This window comes from Carlito syrichta, unplaced genomic scaffold (genome assembly GCF_000164805.1).
Source record: "Carlito syrichta isolate Samal-C Ts95f unplaced genomic scaffold, Tarsius_syrichta-2.0.1 Scaffold308051, whole genome shotgun sequence".
Lineage (NCBI taxonomy): Eukaryota > Metazoa > Chordata > Mammalia > Primates > Tarsiidae > Carlito > Carlito syrichta.
The window spans coordinates 1,580,097-1,598,821 of NW_007252147.1; the positions used below are offsets into that span (position 1 = coordinate 1,580,097).

Genomic DNA, 18,725 nt, shown 5'->3' on the forward strand with positions numbered 1-18,725 from the left:
TCATTTTGGATTTATTGTAGAGATGAGGTCTCACCAAGTTGCCCAGGTGGGTCTCGAACCCGCGGGCTCAGGCAATCCACTAACCTCAGCCTCCCAAAGGTGCGGGATTACAGGCTGAGCTACCGAGCCCGGCTTATGAATTCACTTTTAAACACAAAGATCAACTAAGCAAAAATTTGTAAATATAATACTCAAATTTCAAAGATCTACAATCAAGTCAAGAAACTTTATTTCTTGACCTAATCGATGTATACTTTGGAAATGGTTTATCCCTGAAAAAAAGCCAAGAAAGCTTTAATCTAATAAATAAACTTAACTGTGATGAGAGTCTGAAATAATAATTTGTTAAAAGAATGGCGAGGGACACATGGACTCTAGAAAAAGTGCCCCCAAACAGCCAAAACATTATTTATTTATCTAAATGTGTTCCAAAGACAGGGTATTATAGTTTTTGGTGGATACCAATTTTCTGTATAAATTCATCTTTTAATGGAGAACAATTCATCCAGATTTCCTAGTTCAATTAATTTTATTTTATTATCAAATATTTACTGACTTAGAGTCAAGAACTGGGTACTAGGCCATTTAATATCCATTCTATATTCTTTTTTTTTTTTTTGAGTTGGAGTCTCACTCTGTCACCCAGACTGGAGTGCAGTGGACGCTCCCAGCCACTGCAGGCTCGACCCGCTGGGCTCCGGCGATCCTTCTGCCTCAGCCTTCCAAGTAGCTGGAACTATAGGCACGCGCTACCACGCCCGGCTAATTTTTGATTTATTGTAGAGATGAGGTCTTGCCAAGTTGCCCAAGTGGGTCTCAAACCTGCAGGCTCAGGCAATCCACTCACCTCAGTATCCCAAAGTGCTGGAATTACAGGTTGAGCCACTGAGCCCGGCCTCCATTCTATATGCTAATTCCACAATTAGCAAGCAACTTATATGATTTGGTCAGTCAGATGTGAGTTCAAACTTTGGCTCCTCTATGTATTAGTCATATACAGTCTTGAGCAAATTATCTTTCAGAGACTTAGTTTCCTCACCTGCTTAATGGGGATGATAGTATCTGTGATAGGATTTTTACAAGAATTAAATGAGAAAGGGGGCACAGACTGAACACCAGTACCTAGTACATAACAGTTTCCTGCTAAATAGTAATCTTTCAGAACTTTTCACTTGTCTCTTATGATGGCCTAATAAATGAATATCAGTGCTTTTAAATTAGAATGTGTGAGCAAATTATCAGAACTTTACTATTCATGAGTTGATAAAACTTCTGGACCCACAAAGCAATATAAGGTTAGTTCCTGATGTAGCATTTCGAGGGACTCTGTTTAGGACAGGTGCTAGGTGGGCAGCCAACTTCTTTTTGACAATATCAGCAAGGATTTAACTAAGACCTTAATAAAACTAGAATGAATAGGTTTAATTAATGGAGGGAACAATGTAAATAAGAACTCAAAAGCAGTATTTATCATAAAGAACTCTATCTGTACATAACCTATCTGTGGGTAATACAAACTTGAACTTTTCATAAAATCACCAACTTTCTTTCATTCTTCGGAAATCATGAAAATAACGAACACATTTATACCTGAAGAAATGTTGAGAAGGGTCTTTAAACAAACAATCCCCATGACACTACTGCTTTTTGTATTATTGAAAATAACCTATTGTGAGAGTTAGGAAGGAATGTAGGGCTTCAAAAATTTGACTTTCATTTAAAAGTTCTTGGAGATTCCCTTCTTCCTCTCTGTTCTCTCCATACTCACCCTAGCAAACTGCTGGTAGTCATAGAGATGCTATTATTACAGCAAAACCATTATTTCAAGTTTTAAACTTTTTTTTTTCATTTTATAAACCATTCCATCAATTAGGAGGCTGTGACTAAGAAAAACTAACACAAAGAAAAAAAAAATCCAAAACTAAAATCACTAACGACTGGTAGCTTATTTGTCTTATTTATATTCTCTAAGTTAGCAATGACAAGCTCTAAACTGCTAACAAGAATTCTTCAGACCCTGAGTTTTACAACTTATTTATTTATTCAATTGATTGATTGATTCAAGGTCTTGCTCTGTTGTCCGGGCTGGAGTGCAGTGTCCTGATCACGGCTACCGCAGACTCAACCTCCTTCTACCTCAGCCTTCCAAGTATCTGGAACTATCGGCACACACCACTACATCAGGCTAACTTTTTGATTTATTGTAGAAATGAGGTTCTGCCAAGTTGCCCAGGCTGGTCTCGAAGCCCTGGGGTTCAGGCAATCCTTTTGCCTCTCAAAGTTCTGGGATTACAGGTGTGAGCCACACCCAGCGATTTTTGCAACTCTTTAAGCAGTTCCTCATCACTCTCTTGGGATACCTGCCCCTGAGCCGGGAAATCAGAGCTATCAGGAAATATTTTTCAAAGTGTGGGCTGAAGAGCTCTGGTCATACGCAAGCCAGGTGGTGCATGGGGGTGGTCTCTGGTTGTAGTAACGCACATAATATGAAACTGCCTAACGTTTTGGTGCCTGGTGTGAGTTAATAAATATCCAGCCCTCACAGTGATTCTGATGATTCCTCTTTTTTTAAAGTAAAAGCTGGGAAGTACGGGTGGTCTGTGAGGTGTTTTGCTCAAAATATATGATCTGCAAAAGGTTGAACTCTGCATGTACTTGTATGAGTTTCTATCTTAAAAGTCATTTTTATTTGAAGTATATTAATTTTAGAGCTCTTAAGCCCTACAATAAGCAAAGAACCACAGTTTCTGGGTAGGCAGAATAACTTTACACTCACTCTCTGTCCAACAGGACCTTTAGGGCCTGATATTCCAACAATGCCAGCATTCCCCTCAGGACCCTAGACATTCAATAAAAAGCAAGAAGATAAAAATTTTAGCTTTATATGAACATGCTACAAGTAAAATAATCTCATACCAATCTATCAAGAATTGGCTCTCTAAAAAAATGGGATGTAACAGTGGATTTGCATGCTGAAGGATTTAGGAGAGAGTGTACTTTGGGGTGCTATTTACTTAGAAATACACCAAAAGGGAGGAAGAGAGGGATAGATAGCTAGATAGCCACATGATAACGCAAACAGGCTAAAGTATTAACGGTGAAATCCAGGTAGTGGGTATAGGTGCTCACTGTGAAATTCTCTCAGCTTTGCCATGTTTGAAAATTTTCTTTTCTTTTTTATTTTTTTGAGTCAGAGCCTCACTCTGTCGCCCAGGCGGGAGTACAGTGGCTCGCTCATGGCCACCCCAGTATCGACCTGGTGGGCTCAGGCGATCCTTCTGCCTCAGCCTTCCAAGTAGCTGGAACTACAGGCACGTGCTACCACACCTGGCTAATTTTTGATATATTGTAGAGACGAGGTCTCACCAAGTTGCCCAGGCTGGTCTTGAACCCCTGGGCTCAGGTAATCTTCTCGGCTCAGTCTCCCAAAGTGCTGGGATTACAGTTTTGAGCCACCACACTCGGCCCTATAATTTTAAAGTTTTATTTTATTTTTAAGATGTGGGGTACAATTCTGGATTAGGTAGGTATACAAGTGGTCATAGTACAGGTAAAGTTTGGACCTCCCTTTGGTCCCCGCTTTGCCTGAGTTTGAGATCTTCATAAAAAATTTCTTGGGAAAAAATTATGAGCGGGAACAAAACCAATCCTATGATAAAATTGCTAGGAAAAACATATAGTTATAAATAAAATTAACATATTCAAAACTCAAATATATAACATTGTACCAACTGAAATTTTGCAGATCAAATAATAAAAGCTCAAGACAGAGACTATCAATATTTCAATATCTTTTTTCTCGATAGCTAGAAGACTAGCAGAAAATATGTAAACATACTTTGGGGCCTGGGAATCCTTGGAAACCTGTCAAGCCTTGAACACCATGTTCTCCCTGCAATGTGAAGAGACATGATAATCACTATTGTAGAACGGTGGTCTGGTCTGCAGAATGAGCGCTTGGTGACTCTCTGAGGTGGTACATACAGGCTGTCCCTTCAGGCCAGGCTCTCCACATGGTCCTTGATCACCTTGTGCTCCTCTGTGACCTCTATTACCTTGTGTTCCAGGTTGGCCAGGTAGCCCTTGTTCACCCTATGGACAGAACAAGATAGGTGATCTTAACTTCAGAATGTATAAATAGATGGGCTTTTAAATAAAACCCAAATAAGACCTATCCTTAGGCATGGTACAGGGCCCTGGAGCAACCACATTCTTCATGATCCACACAAGTGATATTTAATGATAATGAACACGAAGTGTAGCAGTGAGAAAAAAATTTCCAGAGACTGTGATGATAAGTGTGGAAATAAGAGGGAAGGGGGAAAACTTATAAACCTGGGAGAGGGATTTTAGAGCTTCAGGGAGGGTGATGAGGTGTGGCATGTGGAGAGTGCATTCATATGTGATACAATCTGTACTATGAGTTGATATTAATTTTCAGTTTTTCCTACCATCTGGAGATGATTCAGCTATCTGATACCAGAAACAGAGTAGTCTCCTGAAGTGTGAATCCTGGTTTTAGTCATGATTATATTTTCAATTCTATCATTAAAAATGCCATCATCTGTTTCCCTAACTTCCTGTTATATAAACAGTCTTTATTCCTTAAAAGTTTACTTTAAGTATATACTTAATCATCATTGTATTTTTTTTAAGTCAAGACTTTTCACACTTATTTTATTTTTTTGTTTTTGAAATGAGAGTTGGAATATTTTTTTCACATCATTTCTAAAAGTAAACAGGAATCAGGAGGACTTCAGAGACAGGTTAATGAAAAGTGATTTTTGGTAGACCTTGGCCAAAGAGTCTTTAAAATTAGCAAATTATTTTTTACTGTCTTGAGACAAAGCTATAGTTTTATGACTTGACAAATATGGATTGTTTTTAATGCAGATTCACACATGAGGGGTAGGAATCTTTCTTATTTTTCTAGTTTTAGCATGTGTTCAAACGCCTTAAATTTTAGAAGAAAAGGATATTCATAGTATAAAATGAATGTATAATTCATTGTTTATTCTAAAGGCTAAATTTGTAAACAGGAAGCAACTGGGTCATCATCTTCAGTTTACCCATGTGGGTCAGAAATCTAAAAACTCTCTGTAAGTATAATTGTGAAAACCAAGTTAAGAGGTAATAATGATAAAGGTGCCCTAGGCTTTTATGAAAAAGTTTTAGATACTGAACTAATCTCAAGCTGTCTGGGTCAATCCTGCAACGAGATATTTCTAAGAGGAGTTTTTCTGGAAAGTCTATTGTCATGTGACCGTACTCCATGCAATGAATGCTAATGCAAGACAAAGTTACTGTTACTCTGACTCTAAAATATTATCTGTACTGTTACTAATTGGTTGGTTAAGCTCAGAGTTAGAGAAACAGAAAGTATATTTGAGAAAGCATGTATCTGGAAGTAAATAAGAGTCTTCTGTTTTGGAAGAAAAGGTAGATGACAGAGAAGGAAGAAGAACCCAAATGAGTTAAAGATGGCGTTTTAAAATCCCTGCTAGTCCTGGGTTAATGAGTTGTTATGTCAAATTACATGCACTGCAGCCATCATGGGAGATAGACATATCAAGGCCACACTTTCCTCTTCCCTAATGTGTTTTTATTATTAACCAAGTTTTATTAAAAGTTATGAATCTCACCACCCTGTGATCTAGCCCATAAACTCGGGGCCAGTAAGGATGGCCAACACTGCTCATCAATCAGAACAAATATTAAAGTACCTTTGGGCCCAGAACTCCTGGGCTTCCTGGCAGGCCTGATGAGCCCTTTACTCCTCGAGGACCTGGAGGCCCGGCCAGTCCTGTTCTTCCTGGGTTGCCTCTGATGCCCTAAATAACAGAGATAAGAAATGAAAACTGGGGAAGTTCCTAGAAAACCAATCTATTGGTTTGAGACTCAGTAAATGTAGGAAGGATTATATTCTGAAAGGCTGCTGTTGACATACTGCCCAGGCTTGAGAATCCTCCTGGGCTTCTTTCCCAAATAAGTGAAATGTTTAAATAATAACATTTGGGAAAATCCACCACTCACCTGAAATCTCTAATTACAGTTAATGCAATAAACTTGGGTTTTTATAATGAAAACACTGAGGCACTACAAAGTGTGCCAGTACCTTCTTACTTATGTAGCCTCGGTGTAAAGTATGTTTGTTATATTCTTTTTTTGAGTCGGGATCTCACTCTGTTGCCCAGGCTGGAGTGCAGTGGCATGATCAAGACTCACTACAGCCCTGTCCTCCTGGGCTCAGGTAATCCTTCTGCCTCATCCTCGAGTAGTGGGGACTACAGGTACACACCACTATGCCCTGCTAATTTTTTTTTTTTTTTTTGATAGAGATCAGGTTTTACTATGTTGTCCAGGCTTGTTTGTTGTATTCTAACTTTTGTGTTATAGAGTTGTACATGACAACTCTAATGACTGATTAAAGTCCTTTTAAGAGGAGAATTCTATTTCTCAGTCATACATGATTAAAGAAAATTTGCTAACAATAGTTTGAATGGAAGTAAAGTTAATCAAGCAAATAGCATATCCTTAAAACCAAATCGTAAATCAGAGTTGGCAAACTATAGTTTGCAAACCAAATCCAGTCCATTACTTGTTCACGTAGAGCTCATGAGCTAAGAATAGTTTTCACATTTTTAAATAGTAAAAAAAAGCAAAAGAACAATAATTTTTAAAGACGTGATAATTATGTGAAATTAAAATTTCAGCATGTATAAATAAAGTTTTATTGGAACAAGGCCATGCTCGTTCCTTCATGTTCTGACTATGGTTGCTTTTGCACTGTGGTAGCGGAGCTGAGCAGTTATGGCAGAGACCTTACGTGGCACCCTCATTGCTTTTCCTTGCTGTTTAGAGCACAGCAAGTTGCAGGAATGCAGTTTCAATCTGACAGTGTTTCAAGTGCAACATATATTGTCTTACTATAACTATTTATTTTACTACCAGTGTCTTACTATAACTGTTTATTTTACTGCCAACCTATCATATCAAAAGAAGAAAAGTGAATGTTGAATGTTGTGTCTTAAGGCACAACAGAATGTGAACTATTTTGTCACCAAATTAGATGGCAAAGTCTTGTATTTATTATGCAATGACACCGCAGCTATGCCTAAAATATACACAAGATACATCAACATTATTAGACCAAGCACTCAATACAATATTCCTACCTCACAGGATTGCAACACTCAGAAGAATTAGAAAATGCAATATGGAGTATTTTATCATAACAGAAGTTCCTCACAAAAAAATAAAAATGAGGCTGCAACTAAAGTAAGTTTCTGCAAAGAACTATCACATGTTCTCACTCCTAAGTGGACCTTGAACGATTACTGTAATACTGTAAGAAACGGATTGGCAGTAGCGGGAAACTGCCAGTGGAGGTGGTGGTGGGGCACACCTCATCAACAAGGGTGCCTGCAAAATGAACATTTGTATACCTAACACTGAATTGTACCCCATATCTTTTTTAAACTAAAAAAAAAAAAAACCTTAAATTTCTAAGTGTTCATTTAATTTGCTAGCTTAACAAGGAAAGTCCCTTACTGATGATGACTTAATTAAGTTGCATAACAAAAAATAAACTTGTTTAAGATTGTTAGTCTTTTGACAAGAACAATTGCTTGAAATGTTGAGCACACTGGAGCGGCATCAATAGCCAATTAAAAAACAAGGTAAATGTTTTCAGGTGTTTTCCTTGTTTTTTTTTTTTTCTCTCTCCCCACCCACGGCACTCGTTAGTTTTTTTTTTTTTTTTTTTTTTTTTTGAGTTGGAGTCTCATTCTGTCACCCAGACTTGAGTGCAGTGGCCGCTCCCGGCCACCGCAGCCTTGACCTGCTGGGCTCCGGCGATCCTTCCGCCTCAGCCTTCCAAGTAGCCGGAATTACAGGCATGCGCTACCACGCCCGGCTGATTTTTTGATTTATTGTAGAGATGAGGTCTTCCTGCCCAGGTGGGCCTCGAACCCACAGGCTCAGGCAATCCACTCACCTCAGCCTCCCAAAGGCACGGGATTACAGGCTGAGCCACGGAGCCCAGCTGTTAGTTCTTGATGAGTCAACAGAAGTCACCAATACATCTCAGTTGTTCAGACAAGGAGTCAATGCTAAGTTTGAAGAGGTTGCAAGGTCAACTCGTATAAGCAGTCTGGGGGCATGACGACAAGTGAGAATATTTTCAAAGTTAAGAAAATACTAAATCAATGCAACTGGAAATGGAATCTGCTAAGGGGCTATAGATAAGAAAACAGTTATTAGATAAGTTTACAAAGCTTGTAAAAATGTACGGTTTTTCAAGTTATGGATATTCATTATATTATTCACCATCAGCCACTCTGAGGAAAGTATTTGAATCTAGCATGTGTTCTTGAGCCTGTAGTGTCATGGGCTCTTGTGGATTTAACTTTCGTTAATTCAGATTATTTTTTGTCAGAAATAGAAATGGAATACCTTGATTTGTCCTATTACACAGTAGTTTCATGCCTTAGCAGGGGTAAAGTTTATTGAGATTTTTTGAGACTGAGATTGAAGTTTTTCTGAATGACTTCAAACTACTGAGCAATGAATGGCTTTGGAATGGTTTTGCTGCAAATTTTATAATGTTTATTTATTGAATTAAACTTAGAATTACAAGGCACAACAGGGCTTATATGTGAGGCATATACTGTGGGAAAGTAATTTTAAGGACAAATAACATTTGAATCACAAGTAATGTTAACCAACTTTATATACTTCCTGTACTGCTACAAATTAAAACAAAAGTGACATCTCCATTCTTATACAAATTTTCAGTGAGTAGATTTTCTGAGCTGTTTAGTTTCAGCAGCACATTTTAAGCCTAGATGCAAGAAATTTCTATATTTCAAAATCTATTTGACTATGCACTTGAGGTGTTTCCACCTAACCTTCAGTTGGAAAGATTAAGCTACAATGGAAAAACATGCTCAAAGACATGTATAAAGAGAAGAACCTAATAGAATCCTATAAATTCCTTCCAAGCAATGTAAAAATGTTCACGAACTGTTGTATTTGGAAATATCTACGTGTGTGAAAAGATTTTCAAAGATGAAATATATAAAATATGCAAAATCTTATTACAGGTCAACATTAATAGACAAGCAGAAAATTTTGATGATAGAGAATTGTAATAAGCTAAATGTTATCCCCTCCAAAGAATGCCATTTTTATCATCAGTAGACTTGTTTTACAAAAATTTGTACTGAGTTATTATATTTTAGTGTCATAAATGAAAAATTTGTGAAAAATTTTCTGTTTGTTACATAAGTTCCTAAGTAATACCCTTAATTTTGTTTCTTGCCCTGCAAAGCCTAAAGTATTTATTCATATTTACAGAAGTTTGCTGATCTCTCTTCTAGGAGATGATTGTTACTTTGAGTTGATTTCTAAGATACTAAATTGTGTTTTACATTAATTTTTCCATGCATTCAACACATATTTACTGAATATCATCTATATGTGAGGAAGGTACCATGGGAAGCCCTCTAAGGAATATAGATGAATAATATATAGTTCTTATTTTTAAAAAGCTTAAAATTAAATGAAAAAGAATGTAATGTCTGAATAATTATAATGAAGGCAAAAATGTCAAACACCTTTCCAGATGAGAAGAGAGATACAAAGTAAATACTAGAGAGGTTCTGAGGAGGGGAAGTGGTAATCAGAAAAGAAATCAGCGGGAAGGAACTAGATTTTAAAACAAAGATATTGCCCTAAGGTTTAAGTAAGAGAGATGATTTGGTTCGAGATAGACTAAAGTAATTTCTGTGGAAGGCCTGGTTGAGATAATATTTAAAAAGTAAAGCAATTTTGAATCATTTTCCTTTTTCCCCAAATAATATTTTCTGCAAATTATGTCATCACATATTTTATTATTCTCTTACTTATGGTACAAAAAAATATGTTTTTAAAATGACCCTTCTAAATAGATTTTTTTTGATGACCACAAAACTCATTGAAACAATTTTTTTTATATCTACTAGGTACCATACCCAATGCTGGGTGCTTACACAGAGGGTACATATAAGATAGATTCACACTCCTTAGCTTGGCTTTTAAGTCTTTTTTGTTCCAACCCATGTCAACCATTTTATCTCCCATCATTTCTCAATATTAACAGCACTGAATATTTTATAAAGGCAAAATCCTCAAGGAGGGAGAGAAGTGAGATGAGAAAATGAGACACACACACACACACACACACACACACACACACACACACACACACACACGGGTGGGGGAAAGAAGGAGGGTGGGGGGAGGGAGAGGGAGAGAGAAGGAAAATAAATCCTTATTGTGAATTTAGGATTAAAATGTTGTGGTTCTTCCAAGCTGTCTGTGCCTTATCCTAAGTGTATTAACCTATCCTATTTCTTTCCCTTTGCTTCGATGTGTTTTACATTTGTTTTAATTTGGTCTGTGAGCCTTTTTGTAACGTATCTCTGGTAGTGTACTTTTCTCATGAATGTTGAAAACCCTGGGGTCACGAGATGGTGCCATTTTAGAGTTCATTAATGCACATGAAAGCAAATCCAGTCACAGTCACTTGAGACTAGGATATAAAACTTAAAAAGTGTTCAGAAAAGACACAGGTGTTATACCAATGACCGGGTCTCTAATAGGAATATGACTTTACAAGAAAGGCAAATTTTAAAAACAAAATTCTGATGACTAGCACCTTTCCCAATAAAAATAAAAACAGTTGAAAGACTAAAGAAATCAATGACCTGCAGAGAAAGCAGATTTTTAAAGGTTATGTATACAAGATGGAAGGAAAGGCATGTAAGCAAGGAAAAAAGTCAAATAGCCTTAGACTAAGAGTAACTCTAGTGTTAAACCCATTGAAAAGCTAAGATACAGATGTAGATCAGTGTAAGAATTTTTAAAAAATTAGTGGGTTGGCTTGAAAGGTGAGCCTCCTCTTCCTGGATGTATTGTAGAAGTAATGGGTGTTGCAGTGAGATGCATCATGTGAAGAGACTACCCTAGATGATGTTAAGATAACTCAAGATTTCATAATTCTAAAATAGTACCACCTTGCTTCACTTTACTTGTAATTCTAGGTAATTTTTGAGATCTTTATTTTCCAACAAAAATAATTTATCTTTTGGGTGACGTGATAATATGATATATTCAGATACTATTGAACACTCCTGAAGTCAATAGGTATTTTGACTGAGAATAATAAAGGACCATAAATCTAGTCCTTATGGTTGGCTGTATACTAGAAACTTCACTTAGCTTGTAGCGCTATCAGACATTTAACCCAGCCCAACGAGAGTGCTGAATCCTGACCCCTAGAACACTAGGGAAAACCAGCACAATGAATATATTCCAAGTCATTTACTGTGCATATTGGTTCTTAGAGAGAAATTTGAGGATAGTAGCAGAGTGTTCCGTACAAAGTTCCAAACAATGTTTCATACAAGTAAAGAACAAACATTTCTTATTATGAATACACAGATGGGTGATTAATTCTGCTTGCAAGAGAAACAGATGTTAACCTCTAGCCATTATTTCCAGGGTCTTTTAAAGGATGTGTCTAAAACAATTCTCAAAACGTAAGTTATTCCAAGCAAATTTTAAAAAGAGGCTAAAATCAGTGAACAGTTTACCTCAGAACAGATGCATGAGTAAAAAATTAATATAATGCTAAAAGTAAATGATGTCTCCTGGCCAGAGACTTCCATTATTCTCAGAGAGGAACCAATCTCCCTACTGAAATCAGTTTTAAGCCTTGCAGGAAAGCATTGTCAGTTTTGACAGGACTAAAACTGATGGCTGCCTACACATTAGCTCTCTAAGGAAACAGTACTTGGATTAATAATGACAAAAACAACCACAGGACTTACTTGTTATTGAGTGCCTTCTGTTTGTCAGCAACTAATGGCATTATGGCATTGTTTTATTTAATCTGATGTCAGTTAAGGAAAGAAGAGGGAGTTGCCTTTCACTTTGACTTCCCTCTGGAGAAAGGAAGAAATAGTTTAAGTCTGCCTTCATTTTAGAACTGAGTGGAAAGATCTGGGAAGGAAAATCGGGCTAAATGCATACACTTAAAAGACACAGAGACAGATTTTGGAATATGATCACTGATATGTTTATAATAGTGAGACATACTAAAGACAGTGTCACTTTGTCATTCTCCCTGCTCCTTGGTTTAGCTGTCTCATTCCCATGAGGGTTGAAAAAAAATATACTGAAAAAACAAGTAATAAATAAAATGTGTTAAATCCAGGCAACAATAGAAATTCACATTTTAAAGAGGATTAGCTAAGGAATACTGTCTTCAAAATTATACTGAGTAAAATTACAAACATTTATGATATCAATTTAATTGATTTCTCAATAGTAGAACAATAGATTTTAAATGACACTGAATTTCAAATTAGTTACTATTTTTCTTCAAAGTACTGCCTTGAGAATTTTCTAGAAAAACAGTTTCTTTCTACTGCCAAGCTTCTTCTGTGCATATAGTACTGTTATGTTGTTATTAACTAGGTAAGAAGATAGCAATCAAAATTAAATTACTTTCTATAACACGAAAAATTAGTGTCTGTTCTGAATTATTAGGCAACAAAAGTAGTATTTTTTTGTTATGCCAGAAAACCTATGAGTTATAAAAGTAATACTCTGCTTCCTTTACTCCAAGGAACTCAAAATACTTCTGTTTAAGTAGGAATTTCTCATTTTATTTGGTTTACTAAATATATCCCTCCTAGGAAAGAATTGGCTGTGTAAAAATATGTGGAATAGTAATTATTAGGTGATTATATGCAAGACTACATTACACATAAATAATGTAGCATTCATAAGGTTCTCCTATAGTGCCAATCATAAGTAATGTGGCCAACTGCAAGAAATAAGATTTATGAATGGGCCGTATACTAAAGTTAGGAGGTAATTTTGGTTTTGCATCTCTAAGCATATGAACACTTATGGAACTGAGAGCAGGGTTGAGGTTAGTCTTAAGGTAGTGAAGACAGGTTTGTCTGACTTAAGTCCATTCCCAAACTTAAACAAAACTAAACTCTTGTTCAGCCTTAAGGCATATGGGCATTTTGACATTGTTTTTACTTCACAGAAATTATTTACACTTGATGGTTTATCAACCCTGAAAAATGAACAATACAAATGTCACTATAATACTGAACAGAATAAGGGTAGTCTATGAAATCTCCTTTACCAAAGTCTCAACAAGCAATCACAGGACTAACAGGACTGAAAGGAGATATCTAATCTATATTTTGGCTCTTAGACATGTCTAGGTTCACACCATTATGAATAAATGTCCATCTTTTATTTCAAAAATAACAAACACTCTATCCCTCCTATCTTACTGGATCTTCCAGTAACCCTGTGAACATGCCAAACTTCATGAGGGTAGTTTTTTTTGCCAATTGTTCACTGCTGTATCCTTCCACTTCTGAATCATATTAGGTGCCAAATACTTTTAGAATGAATGAATTAGTGTAACTATTCATATTTATGATTATGGAAAGATTATGCTACCTCATAAGTGCATGCAGTATACTATGCACTTTAATACAGTATTTCATTTGATTCTTGTAAAAAAATGAAGTAGGCATATCATACCCATTTTATAAATGATGCTTAAGATGTTAAATAGTTAATACACCTAAATTTTCAACTCGGGTCTCTAAGATCATAGCTACTATGCAAAGAACATTCATTCCTCAAAAATTTATTGACCTATGAGCCTGACACTATGCAAGGTGTTAGTGTACAAAAACGAGTAAAACACAATCCCTGATCTACAGAGGCTTACAATGTTTCAGGCGAGAAAAAATGAAGACAAGTAATTAGCATCCATATTATCCATGCTCTGATTGGAGGCAGTGCACTGAGTATGGAAGTTCAGAGCAGACATGCTTAACCTTGACTGGAAAAGTGCATGGAGGAGATAACAGTTCAATTAAGTCCTGAAAGATAATCACAAAGTTAGAGGGAAAGATGGAAGAGTTTTCCAAGCAGAGGGAATAAATTGCATGCACAAAGGCCAGAAAGTGAGGGAAATAACAGGATTTGGGAGGATGTCTAAATAACTAGCCATACTTGAAGGAACATAGCATAGTGGTTAAGAACATGCTCTGACACTGGCTTGCTTGGTTTGAATTCTGGTTCTATAACTTGTTGTCTGTGTAACTTTGGGCAAGTTACTTAGGCTGAGTCTCAGCTTCCTTTTCTGTAAACTAGCTATAACAGCTATATCTATATGGGGGGGTGTATATAACTTCATAGATATTTAGCACCTGGAGTAGTGACTGGCATATAGTAAATATTTAATAATTGTTAGCAGATATTATAAAATACATGAAATGCACAGCACACATGAAAAGCAAGATATAATATACGTCTGGAAATGTAAACAGAGGCCCGATAAGTAAGGAACATGATTTTGTAAAGAGTATGAACTTTATCTGACTGAAAGGCATTGAAGATTCAACCAAGGTAAGTTACATCCTTTAACAAATCTTTCATTTTGTTGCTAATAAGCTGCCAAATAGACAGAGCTTTGCTTGTTCTGGAAGAGTTCTTAATGAGCAGAAAATGGGCCAATACGAGAAGTGGGAATGAGAAAAAGAGGGAAAATGTAGCAATCAGGATAAGCCATCACTGGGTAATCAACCTCTTCATCAAGAGTTGACAGGATTTGCTAAATGCGAATCTGTCTGATGCAGGTATATTTCTTTCTCCAAAACATTGTGAAGAAAGAAATGTATCTTAGAAACAGAAGTTTCTTTAGCGTGACTAGCTCACAGACTAGAGAACACACGGTCCGGATGGGTGGCAGGGTAGCTGGTGTTCCTAATAGAGGCTTGCATGGTGGTCCTGCTACCCTATGCCTGGATTATGAGGGGGCTGATGAAGTGTGTTTTTCCTCCTTATACTGGACACAGTCCACACACGGAAAACTCAAGATTTTCAATGTTCTTTTAAGACAGAATCTCATGTTAGACAACACTTAAGCCTGTGTTCACCTGACAAACTGCAAAGTCAGGATTGAAAGGCCTTGATTTGTCCCAAGTCAAGTTGTTAGTTTTGTTTCTTTCCATCCTTTTCAATGGCTAGTTTTATTAGTTGTAGCAATAAAAAAATAAAAAGACTGGTAAAGCTTTCCTTTTGGTGACAAATGGATTTATGACCTTTGCAAGGAAAAGTTGTTTTCCTTCTTCCTAAATGATTGAGGTACTATACTTGTACAGAAGTCCAACTCAATGAAAACAGCATGGTAGACTCATTTACTACAGATGTGCTAAGTTGACTGGCCTCAAAACACTCATTTGTACAGAAGGAAATTCACACCGGCAACTGTGAGCTTCCCCAATACTGTCCTTCAGTTACAGTCACGTGAGCTTGAAAAAAACATTGAAACTGAGAGTGAATATGCCAGGAATTCTTTAATGCCGTGGCCACATCAAAAAAAGAAAGAACATTGTTTAGGAAAATCAGGCTGTTGCATAATACTAGAAATCCCAGAATAAATATTTTTCTCAGTGGAAAAACTCAGTAGTCTTTAAAGGTAAGCCAAGAAACACCATGGTGCCATGATTTTTTTTTTTTTTTTAAAGACCAACGGAAAGATGTCCTTATCCTCGGTTGAAAATATTCCAGGGAACTTGCTAGTATTTAGAGAAGGTATCATTTTCCCTTAAGTCATTTTTCTATTACCACAGTAGGTTTCAGAAATAATTCTCTTAGAAATCACTTTTCCTAATGACCAGTTAGTCATTGCTACCTAATTTCATTGTTAACAACAGAATAATTCCTTATAAAGCATTCTAATTCTAATTTCATATCAAATACTTTACAGAGAGTGGAGACATTTATAGAAAATATTTCCATATTCATAAATACCAACAGCTTGTTGCAAACCTTAGGGCTACAACGAGAATTCTTCAAGGGAAATTTATTTTGTTTTTATTTTGAGGGATACAAAAAATTTCAACACTTATGATATCTTAATATCCTAAGTATGCATGTAAAATTTTTCTAACTTAGACTGTGAAAATGTGAAAAAGTAGCAGATGATGACTTGTGATCCGATAGTTAATTGCTTACTAATGACAATACCAGATACCATTCAACTTCATCAACCTGGGAGGATTACTGAAGCAGTATTTAACATTATTGTAATTAATTTCAGTTTCTTTAATCACAAAGTTCAGTAAAATTTCTCTTCTAGTTATACATAAAGGAACAGAATCTTTTTTTTTTTTTTTTGATGGTTCCCAATTGGAAGTAGAGTAACTTTGGAAGTGGAGCTAGAATTGTCTTCTAATTCTTACTCAGATTCTCCTTTCTTTGACTAAGTATTCAGCTTCATATCTACTAGGCCCTCTGAGGAGTCTTTATTTTTTATTTATTTATTTATGTATTTTTGAGTTGGAGTCTCTCTGTCACCCAGACTGGAGTGCAGTGGCCGCTCCCGGCCACTGCAGCCTCGACCTGCTGGGCTCTGGTGATCCTTCTGCCTCAGCCTTCCGAGTAGCCAGAATTACAAGCACCACGCCCGGCTCATTTTTTGATTTTACTGTAGAAGTGAGGTCTCGCCTGCCCAGGAGGGTCTCGAACCCGCGGGCTCAGGCAATCCACTCACCTCAGCCTCCCAAAGGCGTGGGATTACAGGCTGAGCCACCGAGCCCGGCCTGAGGAGTCTTTAAATAGGCTCAGGATTCTTTCATTTAAAAATAATTTCTACCTTAAGTTTATCCTCTGGTATCACTCTACTTTCTCCTTTGGAACCAAACTTCCCCATTGAGTGATCTGTATGGAGTGATCACTTGATTTTCTCACTGTCTACTCTCCTCCAGCATTCCAATCCTGTTTCTGCCCCCTTCGTCAAATTAAATGGTTCTTTGCTAAAGTTACGGACAACCTGCATTTGGTAAGACACATGGTCATAGTTTCATTGCATTGGATTTATGTATTAGTTACGGTCTTTACTTGCAAACACCAGAAACTAACCCTGGAGAACTTAAGCAGAAGAGGCACTGAAAAGAAATTTGGTAGCTCATAAACCTGGAGAACCAGGTTTGGAAAGTGGGCAGAATTTAAGAGAAGTTAGGAGGCCAGAATTTGGGCCCTGAAGCATGTACGACGTCTGCTACTAGACATCAAGTACTATTACTAATGCCAGTGTCATCCCTGGAAAATGGGAGCTGCTGGTGCTATTGCCACTGCCACCAGAATAGAATCTCCGCTTTCCTTGCTTCTATGTGTCACTAACTTCCTCTGTGAAGGTGCGTAGAGCTGACTGGTCAGACCTAGGTCAGGGTGTGCATCTCTGTTTCAAGAAAAATGACTAGAAAGTAAGAGTTGGAACTTTTCACTTATGTAGTAGAAGACGGCCTCTCACCAAGACTCAAAAAGAGAGATTTCTTGACATAAAAATGGGACAAAGATGCGGAGTAGCAAAAAACAAACAAACAAAACCAAAAAACAATCCCCACAAAAACTAAAGTGATAAAACAGAGGTCCAACACAAATTTTTCAGGATTATTAGATATGTGGTGATTTTTCTCCTCTTTGAACTACTCTTTAAGTCTCTAGGACATTGTATTTTTTCTCTTATGTAGTATGATCACTCTTCCCAGTCTCTGTGCAGTGTCCTATTCCTCCTTTATCTGATTTTTAAATGTTAGAGTTCCTCAAGCTTGGTTCTGGACCTTCTTCCTATTGTTTACTTAATATTTGTGGTTGTTTTTCTTTATTTTTATCCAAGGGTGATTCATGCCCCCTGCTCTGTTTGTCCTGGGAATCTGACCTTCATGGTCTGCATTACCTGGGTTCTCTTGCCCTCTGGCTTCCAGTTGGGGTGAGCCCATGGGCTGCACCACTAAGATATTGAAAGGTAGGAGGAGAGAGAGTTTTGGCATTCTGTCAGTGGCTGGGTTACTCTCAACTATATCTCCTGTGGATGCCCCTTTCCAATAGTTTCAGATATCAATTTGATTTTGGTAACATCATTTCTTTCCTTTACCCTTTTAGGTCTAAGAATGGCAATGGCTTCCTTCTGTTGATCGTCTCTGGGCTCCCCAATATATCCTTTGTTGGCTCTCTTAACCCAGTCTACATTTCTGAAAATAGTCTCTCAAAATTCTAGTTGAGTATTCCATCTGCTTCCTAACAGGACCGTGACTAATACATTATGTATACGTTGACGACTCTCAAATATATTTAACCTCCTCTTTTAACTCCAGCCCAGAATATATAATTGCCTCCTATGCACTCCTGTTTCCACTTGTCATGACCTTGTTCATAAAATTGGAACCTCCTCCAGCATTTGACATCATAAGGTATTAAGTTAGACTCTTGTGCAAGTTAGATATTTAGAAGTTACCCTTGATATCGCTGTCTCTCTCTCCCTCATTTCTCATAATTGAATAATAAGCCTATTAAAGCCACCTCCTAAATATTACCTAACTCCGTTCACTTCTTTCCATTAGTTTAGACCATGAATACCTGTAGCCTGGAATACTGCAATAAGTAGTCTCCTTCTTAGTCTCCTGCATCTTGTTTTGTCTCCTTCCAATCCATTTTTCCATACTGAAGCCGGAAGGACTCCTTTAAAAATGTAAAATTCTGTCGCCGGGCTCGGTGGCTCAGCCTGTAATCCCGCACCTTTGGGAGGCTGAGGTCAGTGAATTGCCTGAGCCCGCGGGGTCGAGACCCGCCTGGGC

At 37.2% G+C, this 18,725-nt stretch overlaps 1 protein-coding gene across 1 annotated transcript in view; it reads right to left on the reverse strand.

The window, feature by feature from the left end:
* LOC110596260 (collagen alpha-1(XXIV) chain-like) overlaps positions 1–18,725 on the reverse strand; it is an 81,587-nt gene that overhangs the window by 34,925 nt on the left and 27,937 nt on the right. Inside the window, exons 7-10 of the mRNA XM_021715928.1 lie at positions 5,724–5,831; positions 3,985–4,092; positions 3,839–3,892; positions 2,777–2,839 (exon numbers count right to left, since the gene is read on the reverse strand). Of these exons, the coding sequence (XP_021571603.1) occupies positions 2,777–2,839; positions 3,839–3,892; positions 3,985–4,092; positions 5,724–5,831 (333 nt within the window). The remainder of the gene's footprint in view (positions 1–2,776; positions 2,840–3,838; positions 3,893–3,984; positions 4,093–5,723; positions 5,832–18,725) is intronic.